The 12,352-nt window shown below is 35.6% G+C and overlaps 1 protein-coding gene across 12 annotated transcripts in view; it reads left to right on the top strand.

The window, feature by feature from the left end:
• The window catches only part of CCDC88A (coiled-coil domain containing 88A), a 121,960-nt gene that overhangs the window by 99,122 nt on the left and 10,486 nt on the right, over positions 1–12,352 (top strand). For 9 of the 12 annotated variants that reach the window (XM_023512091.1, XM_023512092.1, XM_012804041.2 and 6 more), the window contains exons 22-27: positions 135–321; positions 3,376–3,521; positions 6,841–6,933; positions 7,069–7,283; positions 10,453–10,536; positions 11,530–11,721. In XM_023512091.1, the coding sequence (XP_023367859.1) occupies positions 135–321; positions 3,376–3,521; positions 6,841–6,933; positions 7,069–7,283; positions 10,453–10,536; positions 11,530–11,721 (917 nt within the window). The remainder of the gene's footprint in view (positions 1–134; positions 322–3,375; positions 3,522–6,840; positions 6,934–7,068; positions 7,284–10,452; positions 10,537–11,529; positions 11,722–12,352) is intronic. The other 3 variants (XM_012804042.2, XM_023512089.1, XM_023512085.1) reach the window with 1 other exon arrangement.

Genomic DNA, 12,352 nt, shown 5'->3' with positions numbered 1-12,352 from the left:
TTGATCAGTTTAATTACTGAGAAAATAATCTTCTATTTTCTGAATATTATTTACAGCATTTTCACATTCTTTGTATTACAATGAAAGCTATTAAGAGAATCTAATTTGATTTCTATTATGATTTCTAATTATAGGTTGAATCATACATATAGTCAACTTTTAAAAGAGTCTGAAGTGTTGCAAACTGACCATAAAAATTTAAAAAGTCTTCTAAATAATTCCAAACTGGAACAAACAAAATTAGAAGCTGAATTTTCAAAGCTAAAGGAACAATACCAACAGTTGGATATTACATCCACCAAGCTGAATAACCAGTGTGAGGTGAGCTTTAACGTGTTGAATCACTATTTTCTCCTTTTGGCACCAAGATATGACTAAAAAGTAAATGATCATGGTGTATATATGTTCTACATATGTAGTGCATGTATGTATATACATATAGTGACAGTAGCCATATGTGGTTAGTATAGTATTTCTAAAAGAACTTGGCCAGGGGTAATTGAAAGAAATAATTAAGAAAAACATCCTGTATCATTAATTTCAACATTTTTTAAAATAATAGTTTAAACTTTAATATCTAGATGCTTTGAAAATTATACAATTATGCATGTGTTCAATGAAAAAAGGTTTACTGTACACCTGGCATGAAATTATAAACCAATAGAAAAAATAATTTGAAACCACATATAATTATTTATGCAATAAAGCTCAGAAACACAAAACATTCATTCTACTTATGATTTATAAAAGTCCAAATATAATTAGGTATACTTCCAGAATGGTAGAGTGGGAAACATGGCCAGTCAACTCCCTAAGAAACAACAAAATTGGATAGAACTGTCAAAAATAGCTATTTTAGGATTCTAGAACTCAACCAAGGCATAAACTACTGAGCTTTGGGGAGGAACTATGTTTTTCTGGGACATTTTATTTTGTGGCTTCTCCCATTCCCCTCTCCCTTACTTCCCCTCATTCTATACCTGGCAGTTATCACAGGACAGCAGTTTTGCTGCTAGAGGAGACATGCCAGGGAGAATTATCAGAAGTCAGCTCTTTGAGAGCATTTGGTTGGGACAAAGTATCAAAGCAGTGGGCTAGTTAGAAATTTAACTACAGGGTATCCCAAAGGTTGCCATATGTAGGAAAAATTAACAAACTCATTATATTTTATAATATGATGTCCATAGTTGACCACCTTCCTACATTTACTGCCTCCTTAAGTTTACCTAATTTTCATAGACTAGACATGCACCACAAGTACACATTAGTAAATAGGCCTAGTTCCTTATGTAGACCACTTTTGTATGTTGACCAGTTGATCAACTTAAGTGGTCAACTTACAGAGGCTCTACTGTATATTTTATATTTTTTATATTTATATATCAACACATAGAGAAACATTTTGTAAATATTTTGTAAAATTTTATAATGTATATTTTTTAACTAAAGGTACATTTAGCTGTAATTTCCCATTTCCCCTATATATGCATGTCTGGTGACCTTTGGAAATACCATGTAGAAGTTCCAAGAAGTGAAACAGTGGATCTTGATTAGGCCCCATATGTTATTGGTGATCTGGAAAGCTGCTCCGGAGAAACCAGACAGGGTGCTAGCTATCTACTTATCCCTGATTGATTGTTACAACTTGACTGAAATGTTAACCTTTGGCTGAGACTAAGTCATAATAGTGTGATTTGGAGGGGTGGAAAGATTAACCTGTGGTATAAGAGGTGGGGATTGTAGTTAACTTTGGAGGGGATAAAGATTGGAAGGTAACTCAGGTATTTCTAAAATACATTTAATGTTCAGTTTCTTCATCTAGGTACTGGTTTAAAACTCAGTGATAATTTGTTGAGCTCTATATCCACTTAAAATCTATTTTCTTTCTGTATATATATTTTACCAGTTGTCTGTTGACACAGTAATGCAGTTTAACAAACCACAGAACCTTAGTGTGGTTAGTAATGGACGTTAACTTTCTTTTTTTTTTTTTTTGGTCTGCTCATTAGTCTGTGACTCAGCTGAGCAGATATGCTGATCCACTCACTGATGTATGATCCAAGGATTTCTTCCTGCATCTGTAGTGAGCTGACAGGTCTGCTGGTGGTCTCAGCTGGGATAACTCTTCTCTACACCAGGAGGCCTCTCATTCTTCACTAGGGTTCCAGTAGACTGAGTGGAAGCACACAAGGCAACTCGAAGCCTAGGCTTAGAACTGTCATACAATCATGTCCTGCACTTTCTGTAGGCCAAAGGCATTCTAAATTCAAGAAGAGGGGAAATAGATTCTACTTCATGCTAGGAAGAGTGAGAAGTCATATTGCAAAAGGGTACAGAGAACAAATGCATTCAGTTTTTTAATGGATCTACACATATGTTACATTTCAATTTAACAATATGTAGATAAAACAAACATGGTACACATTGGCAGTTGTTGGATCTTGATGGTGGTTTATGGTTATTTAAGGTATTATTCTCTTTGATTTTCTGTACCTGTTGAAAATTTTCAAAATGTTTGTTTTCTTTCTTTTTCCTTTTTTTGAGTGGGTAGAAGGAGTATGTGTTGTTGCTTGCTTTTGTTCTTTTTTTTTTTTTTTTTTTTTTGAGACAGAGCCTCAAGCTGTCCCCCTGGGTAGAGTGCCGTGGCATTACAGCTCACAGCAACCTCCAACTCCTGGGCTCAAGCGAGTCTCCTGCCTCTGCCTCCCAAGTAGCTGGGACCACAGGTGCCCGCCACAACACCCGGCTATTTTTTGGTTGCAGCCGTCATTGTTGTTTTGGCGGGTCCGGGCTGGGGATTCGAACCGGCCACCTTAGGTGTACGTGGCTGGTGCCTTAGCCGGTTGAGCTATAGGTGCCGAGCCCTTTTGTTCTTTTAATGTAGAGTTCTGGGCTTTACTCCAGACCTGCTGAATTCAAATGCTGGGGTCCAAAAATCTGCACATGATGATGCTGAATTTTAGCCCTTACAACAGTCTTGGAAGATGGGAGCAATACTCATTTTATAGATCAGAGAACTAACTCACTTCTATAACATTTTATAGCTACTGAAAAAACTAGATATTTGAATCTCACTTTTTGGGACTGTAAGTTAAACAATTTTGAAGACTGTAAGCAATATTTGTGGAACTAGATAATTTATTATATACACATATCAGCAAATGTTGCTGAGAATTAAAATGTATAGGTACAGAATGTAACTCAGCTGTTGGCATCATTATCAGTAGAATAATCACATTCTCATGAAAATGCAATCATCTAATTGTTCAAATAGTGGCAGACGTAAGTCTTTGTGAAGTCTTTATGTTTTTTAGATGTTTCAGGTAATTTATGTTAAATGTAAATGTTTTTTGAAAAATGTTTGTGTTTAAACAGTTGCTAAGCCAACTTAAAGGAAATTTAGAAGAAGAAAATCGACATCTGCTAGATCAAATTCAGACATTAATGCTGCAGAACAGAACACTCTTGGAACAGAACATGGAAAGCAAAGATCTTTTTCATGTTGAACAACGACAGTACATGTAGGTACCAGATAATTTTGTACTCTGAAATATTACGATTTTATCCTTAGTGTGCCAGGTGGCATAGAAACTCACACTACTTTTTCTTGATTTTCAACAGTATTATTTTAACATACGTTTTTTAGTGCTTATAGTCTAGGCACTGTTAATAACCAGAAATACTAACATGAAAACATGAGTTTGGCTCTTAAGAAATTAATAATATAAAGTGAGAAATACAAATAAACATGCAAATACAATAATTCTATAATGGAGGTATATGTAGGTGGCCATAGGGAAAGGAGGGGTACCTTAGTCTGGGAGAGGCAAACTAAACTTTCTTAAGGTGAAACGAGCTGAGACTCAAAGGTATAATGCAAGTTTGCTTGAGGAGGCATGCCAGGCCACGAGAGCAGCAGTGGAAAAGCTTGGAGGTGTGATAAAAGTATGTTGTGGTGTGGTATAGGACAAAAAAATTAATTGTTCTTGCTGGAGCAAAATTGAGGAAGAGGGGCCAGTATAGAAGGGGCTAAACAGTCAAGAACCAATTCACAAAGGTTTTTCTTTGCCATAAAAAGAAGTTAAGATCAAACTACAAGAAATACGATATATAGAGAGATTACGAGAGAGAGAGAGAACAGGGCTTTATTAATTCACTCTCCATTGAGAGTGGAAGAATCCTCAGGGATTTGGGCCTGAGCAGCTGAGTGGGTAGTCTTTGTATTACACAATTTACCTTTTCTTAGTTCCTTTTCTCCCCTTGCCTCATAAATGAGGATGTATCACAGCAGAATACAAATAGTGTAGTTGTTGAAATTAGATAGCTAATTCATATCTCAGTTCTTCCATTGACATAGCTGTGTGACCCAATTTGAGTCACTTCATTTCTTTGATCATTAGTTTCTTCTCTAAAATAAAGATAACAATATCTGCTTCCCAGATTATCCTAAGGAGTACATGAAATAATGTGTCTGTACTTTTCAGACTTAATGTAAATGTTGGTAAACCAGGGCACGTGTGAGATTAGGATATGTTATACATTTTTCTGAAGCATCAATTTTATTACAAAATTTGGGGGCAGGGAACATTATTTCTGTAGTAACAGGTATATTAGGGAGCAAACAGCAGAATTTGCATAAACTATTAAGATAAATGCGAAACCTCAAATTTCACATTGGTGGCCAGCCACTTTGGGCTACACCTTTAGTCCTTTCAGGGGTATGTATTCCTTTACTCTCACCTGTTGTAAGAGGTATTTTAGGTTAAGAAGCACTGAGTTTATATAAAGGTCTTGACATTTCAGGCTGTACCTTCAGCAGAGGCATTATTCAAAGTCTTCATATTCTGACCCCTGGTGACTAATGCATTTCCTGGGTGTCAGTGATTGTGTCTATATAATTGACTTGTAAAGGTTATTTTAATCTATTCTGATTTATTGGATTTAAGTCACAAATATCCATTTTACATGTCAGACCTTTCTAGCTGAATGCCTTTATCACATGCTCCCAGCAAGAGTGACAAGTAGATAGTGCTGAGAATTGGGAGGCTGCTAATGGCAGTGGGTGAAGAAGAAAAGAGTTGAGACCTATGGCCTTCTGTATTACCAACATCAACTTTTCAACTGTCAACTCCTCCATAGGCTTCAGGTCCAAGCAGGTGGTTAATAATAAAGATAGAGGCTGGCTCACGCCTAGAATACCAGTACTATGACTATGGGAGGCTGAGACAGGAGAATCACTTGAGGCCATGAGTTTGAAACAAGCCTGGGCAACATAGTGAGACTGTGTCTCTACAAAAAAATTTCAAAATTAGCCACGGATTGTGGTACAAGCCTGAAGTCCTAACCTAAAGCAAGAGGATAGCTTCACCCCAAGAGCTCAAGGCTGCAGTGAGCTATGAACACAGAACTGCACTCCAGCCTGGGCAACAGACCAAGATTCCATCTTTTAAAATAATTAATAATAATGGTATAGGCCACCTGCTGTTTGTACTGTGGGTATAACTGTTCACAACGTTTGTTCACAAAGCATCTTCTATAGCAGTAGTACCCAACCTTCTTGGCACCAGGGACCGGTTTCATGGAAGACAGTATTTTCCCTGGATGGGAATGTGGGGGTTCGGGGTAAGGTAGTGGACATTAGATGTTCATAAAGAGCAGGCAACCTAGATCCCTTGCATGTGTGTGGTTTATAATAGGACTCCCAGTCTTATGAGAATCTAGTGGTGCTGCTGACATGACGAGAGGCAGAGCTCAGGTGATGAGGAGCAGCTGTAAATACAGTTGAACCTTAGCTGGCCTGCTTGGCACTCACCTACTGTGCAACTCTGTTTCTAACAGGCCATAGAGTTGGGGGGGCGGTGTTGGGAACCATCTGTATAATCTCTCAAATTAGCTCCTCCCAGTTCCCACTTCCCTAATGCAGCCTTCCTCTCAACTAGACAACCCTGTTCGCCTGTTGAATGCTTTATCTCAAGCCTTTCTAATCCTATTTGGTCATTCATTTACAATACCTTAAACAAAGATTAGTTGCAAATCTTTCAATATATCTGATTTCCTTCTGAGCAAAACCTAACCCAAGATGTCCTCACTGTTTCCCCTGAGCCTACATTCAGGCTAAACTACTTAAAAGTAGCATTCTTTTTTAGCCATAAAGGAAAAAATGTATTTGCATAAAGCATAGTTGCAAGGTTATTATATATACCTAATAGCAAATAAACAAAATCCCTAACATTTTTTATACTTTGCTTATATAAACTATAATAAATCTCCTTCCTTCCTTCCAAAAATGATTTGACATACTAATGATCCAAGAATGGGAAATAACCAATGTTGATATAATGCTTGTTTAATAGCTGTAGAAAGATGGTGTTAGAGGACCCATATGTGACAAGACTATATGGAAAAAAATAAATCATACTGAAAAAAACTTTAAATCTTAAATTCCTTTATCTAAGTAACTTGTAAATTTAAAGAAAAAGAGAAACTTGGGAAATACTGCTTTTTTTTTCCCCTGCTGCCTCGATTTCCTGAGTAGCTGGGACATTAAGAGCAAGCCACCACACTTAGCTAACTTTTCTGTCATTTTAGAGATGGGATCTCACTCTCATTTCGATTGGTCTCAAACTCCTGGACTCTTAACAATCCACCTTCCTTGACCTCCCATAGTGCTAAGATTACAGATGTGAGCCATTTTTAATACCTAATAAACTCTTAGTTGTCAATCATGGTATCTATATTTTTTATGTTTTGAGGATAAGTTAGATTATAATCACAAAATAATATAATTCATAACTATGCAAAATAATTATGTCCTAAAATATAATTTTTTTATTTATATAGTGATAAGTTAAATGAATTAAGGCGGCAGAAAGAGAAATTGGAAGAGAAGATTATGGATCAATACAAATTCTATGACCCATCTCCGCCTAGAAGGTACCATTAACCAAATTTTATGAATTTTTAATTTGAAAAAAGTTACGTTATTGCTAATATTGTAAAGACCTCTGATTTTGTGACAGATTTATATACTGAATTTTAGACTGATAAAATTTTTTTAAATGTTATTAGGAGAGGCAACTGGATTACTCTAAAAATGAGAAAATTGATAAAATCTAAGAAAGATATTAATCGGGAACGTCAGAAATCTCTAACATTAACACCTACCCGCTCAGACTCCAGTGAAGGATTTCTTCAGCTTCCCCATCAAGATAGTCAAGATAGTTCTTCAGTGGGTTCAAACTCTTTAGAAGATGGCCAAACTGTGGGGACCAAGAAAAGCAGCAGTGAGTCCTTAAAATCTTTAAATACAGTATTGATTTTGAAACTTTCTAAAGATTTCTTTCTAAAAACTTTCAACAGTCCTTTGGGGGAATAGTCTGGTGAATGGAATTTCTTTTTAATTCCATATGATTGTAAAATTAATTGCATACTATAATAGCATACAACCACATTATTTTTTCTGAGATATACCGTATACAGGGATACCATCATTTGGCCAAGGGGGTAAAGTATTTTATAAAGAACCTTAAAATAGGAGCGAGAATACTTCTGCGTCTGATAGTTCTGTTAATATGGGCAAGTCTTCCACCTTTGCTTCATACTTCACAGGGTGATTGGAAGAGCAAGTGAGAAATATGTATAATATTTCATTTTAATAATTATCTATAACTTAATCAGAATAAGGCACTTTATGATGCAGTTTTTGCTCACATACTTTGGTGTCAAATTGGAGCAAAGTTACAGGGAAAAGCAAAGAAAATTAGATATGAATTGTTTTTCAATGATTCAGAAATAACTGAAAGTTAAGAAAAGTATTGAGGGTTTGTTTCATAAAGGATCAATTATAATAAAATAGGTGGAGGATAAAATTTTTGTGTATGAACTTATTTAATTCTTTATTACAAATTTAGAAGTATCACATTATAATGTTTCCTATATAATTCATAGCCTTTTTGTTTTGTCACTGGTATTAAACAGTAAGAGCAAAGTAAAAGTTTAAAGAAAAGTATTTAAACAGGATACTTTGCATCCTTTTAATTACCAGTGTCACTAAATTAAAAAAAAAAAAAAACCATACATACCATTTTTTAAAAAGAAATAGAAGCTAAATACAGCTCTTTCTCCCAGGGGTTGACTTTCCATATGGGCAACCCCCAAAGTACTCAAAATTTTGGCCCCAGGTGAATTATGTCTGAATAGACAATATTTTTGGATATAGGACATTATATACTATGGTGTGTATTTCAGAATGCAACTATAGCAGCAAAAATCTACATATGCACACATGTACATAGGTATGTATGTTAGTCTCAAGAAAGCAATTTAATACCATATTTTCACATAAGATTATTACACTGAGTCTTTTGCTGGACTTACCCGTAAGCTAAATCTATATACTTAATTTTTTTTTTTAATTAAAGAAACGTTTCAGCCGGCGCCTATGGCTCAAGTGGCTAAGGCGCCAGCCACATACACCTAAGGTGGCAGGTTCAAATCCAGCCCAGGCCCGCCAAAACAGCAATGATGGCTGCAACCAAAAAATGGCTGGGCATTGTAGTGGGCGCCTGTGGTCCCAGCTACTTGGGAGGCTGAGGCAGGAGACTCGCTTGAGCTCAGGAGTTGGAGATTGCTGTGAGCTATGATGCCACAGCACTCTACCCAGGGGGATAGCTTGAGGCTCTGTCTCAAAAAAAAAAGAAACGTTTCAATTCAGATACACTAGCACAAACAGGAAAGGCACAACAGTCTTTTTAAAGAACTACTTCTCTGATTAAATATAAATTTGTCATTCTTTCACATTCTCTATTGAAATATCCAGAACAAGAATCAGAGGGAATATTCTCTTTTTCTGCAGTTGTTCAGTTTTAGAATTTTAAAAATAAACCTAAAACCCAATAATACTGTGCTCCCTTAATTTCAGTAAGCTTTGGGAAATGAACAGTATATATCTACAAACTAACTGCCATAAGAAAAAATCATTCCAACTTGAAAATTTAAAACTGCTTTTATCCTGTCCATTTTGGAAGAGTATGTGTCTGTCTTTGGGAAACAGTTGAAAACAGAAACAAAAAGTATCTAATTAAGACATGTTCATCCTGCAACCACTCAGGTTTTTTTTAGCTAAGTGTCCATTTTTTATATTGCTTTCCTTTCTTTTTTATCATTGAAAACACCTGTGTTTACCAAGTTTGAGAAGAAATAGGTCAAATTAAAAGCTTAAATGAATCCTGATTCTTCCTAGTAGTGATCAAACAACTTAAAAAGCTGTCCATTATTGTTTCATTATGAATGGTGCTTGTCAATTTGTCAGAGAGCTTTGATTATTCGCAAGATGATAGTGAACCCTGAGAAAGGGCAGAGCTATCAAGGCTGTGTATGTTTTAAGTCCTTATGCAAGTTATGTTCTTAACTCTTAAATTACATTTCTAAAAGGTATGATAATTTTTATATTTCATACTAAATGTAGCTTAAGAAGTATTTCTAGTGAACATTTTTCTGTTTGTTCTAATGACTCCTGTACTTGAGTGATAATCTCAACTTTTATTCACAGAACTGAACTCATTCAAAAAGCCCTTCAAAATATCTGAAAATGTTATACATATTTTTCTCTGATTTTTGCTTGCTTTGGGGTACCTCCTTATGTTTTAGCTTTATCAAAGCTTAGTGGTAACATTTATTACTACTATCAAAGTACTCTTTTTTCCTCTTTTCCCCAGTCAACTTTCTGTAAAATGACCTTACTATAATTTTTTTTATCTTTAGAAAGACTTTGGTTGAAAGGATGTATGTTTTCATGGTGCGGCTGAAAATGCACCAGAATCCAGTTTAAGAGCAAGAAGTAGTCCCTTATTTTCTTCATTAGAGTCTAAAAAAAAAAAAAAAAAAAAGATGTTTTTAATGTGATTCTTTAGATTGTTTTAAACATCCTTTGGGCACCCCAATTTTTGTTCATGTATGTTACTAAAATACTGGTAAGATATGTATTTTCCTAAATTATTTTTGTTTTCCAAAATAAAGCCTTGTAATTTAAAAGGTTAAAGAAAATAGAGGCTTGAAGAATCCTGTATGTTTTCATCGTGTACACTCTGACCCACCAATAACCTTAATTTTAAATGTTTACCTTTATAATTTAACTTGGAAAATTGATCCCTCCATATGTAATTTCTAAACAGGTCATACTTTCATAGGAGTGTAGCCAATCCAAGCTTTCAAAGTATATGTTCCTCATCATTGTCTTCAGTGCTTTTCCAAGTATTTTAAAGTATCAAAGTACATATTTCATATTTCATTATCACTCAGCAGCATGAGAATAATAACTTTAATATAGCATACATAGCTGAAACTCAAACATTCATTTCTGTCCTTAATTTCAACATTTAACTCCCATCTGTTCTTCTCCCTTTTTTCTTTCATTTCCCTGTTTCTGTTTTTCCTCATGCTCTGACATTAAAGTGGTTGCACTGAAAAGACTGCCCTTTTTGAGGAACAGACCGAAGGATAAAGACAAAATGAAGGCCTGCTACCGTCGTTCCATGTGTAAGACTTTATGACAGTTCAGCTTCTTTCAAATGACTACACTGGCTTTCATTACTAATTTTTCACTAACCTTTCTCTGGACTGTACCAATTTCCTTATTTTGCAAAGTGCAGTCTTCCTCTAATACAAGGAGCTGGAAGAATAGTTTTTTCAAAACTGGCGCTAAATTTGCATTATATGTATGTCCACTGATACATATATATGCATATGTTTAGTAATACATGTAATATACTTGTAAATTTCCAGTGCTTTCTAAAAGTTGGCAGAGAAAACCCCTTAATTTTATATGCCATAGAGATTTTTTTCCCAAAGAAATTTACTTAAGGAAGAAAATATAACAAAACCTTTAGCATTAGGAAATTTATTTCCTTAATGAATCAGATTAAATAAATAAAATGGCCTATAACCCTTCAAAATGTTTGTCATTCTTTATATAATAATATCTGGTCTGGGTTTTCTTTTTTTAAGTGGAGTGGGTAGTTAATTATATTAAATGTCTGTCACTTTGGATATCATCTCTTTCAGGTTTTTATTGAATGGTATACTTAATTTGATTCATAAAATGAATAATTCTTCAGTAACCTGCTCTGACCAAGGACTCTTTCATTTTCAATAATGATGCTGTATAAGAACTGCTCTCCATCTTACCTTTATTCATTCCATTTTTGTCATCACAAAACCACATTGTGAAGGCTTCTAATTATATCACACATCACTGCGCAAAAGCATGGCAGTTGTACATAGTAAAATTCCTTTCTTTGTCTTTTATAGGGGGTGGAGGTGGGATAAAAGTATGTACAGAAGTTTATCAGCCTTTGGCCTATTCATTTCATTCAGCTGAATGCATGTCATAATTCAGATGACCCGTGGTTATAGTTTTTGATATCCATTTACATTAATTCATAAACAAAACCCAGATCATTTATAATACAAAATAGATTTAAAAGCAAATACATTTACCATGCTGATCATTTGCTTTCATTTGCATCCCAGCCATGAATGACCTGGTGCAGTCCATGGTCCTAGCAGGACAGTGGACAGGTAGTACTGAGAATTTGGAGGTTCCTGATGATATTTCAAGGAGAAAAGAATTGGGAGCTATGGCCTTCTCTACTACAGCCATCAACTTTTCAACTGTCAACTCTTCTGCAGGCTTCAGATCCAAGCAGTTGGTTAATAATAAAGGTATAGGCCGTCTGCTATTTGCACACTGTGGTGTAACTGTTGGCAACAGGAATTTTAATTTGACTTTCCCCTATGTCCTTTTCTAAAAGCAACAACCTGAAATAATTATCAAAATTTGGTCTGTGTTTGATTTGGGGGAATTTTCAAATCATTTCAAAAATTTAAAGCCTTATACAAATAATTAAAATCTTTCCTAGGCTTCCTTTCATAATAAACAGCTAATGAACTAACAAGAAAAGGAGAAGTAAACCAGGTAAAGGGTGAAAAAAGGAGGGAGTGATAGAAGTTTTTTATAAAACTTACGAGCATTACATCTTCAGAGAACCACATAGAACACCAAGCTCTTGCTTTGCTTTTTAGGGTCACGGGGGAGGTTGTTTCATTACTTCTGGTGTTTTACCCAGACAAGTGAACTCTCGTTAAGAGTTACTCTGTTCTGGCTCGGCGCCTGTAGCTCAACCGGCTAGGGCGCCAGCTACATACACCTAAGGTGGCGGGTTCGAATCCCCAGCCCGGACCCGCCAAACAACAATGATGGCTGCAACCAAAAAACAGCCGGGCGTTGTGGCGGGCGCCTGTGGTCCCAGCTACTTGGGAGGCGGAGGCAGGAGACTCGCTTGAGCCCAGGAGT

This window comes from Otolemur garnettii, unplaced genomic scaffold (genome assembly GCF_000181295.1).
Source record: "Otolemur garnettii isolate 467f Iridium unplaced genomic scaffold, OtoGar3 scaffold00024, whole genome shotgun sequence".
In the NCBI taxonomy this organism is placed as follows: Eukaryota; Metazoa; Chordata; class Mammalia; order Primates; family Galagidae; genus Otolemur; species Otolemur garnettii.
The sequence above is the reverse complement of the archived record's forward strand: the minus strand, read 5'-3'. Positions and strand labels throughout refer to the sequence as shown.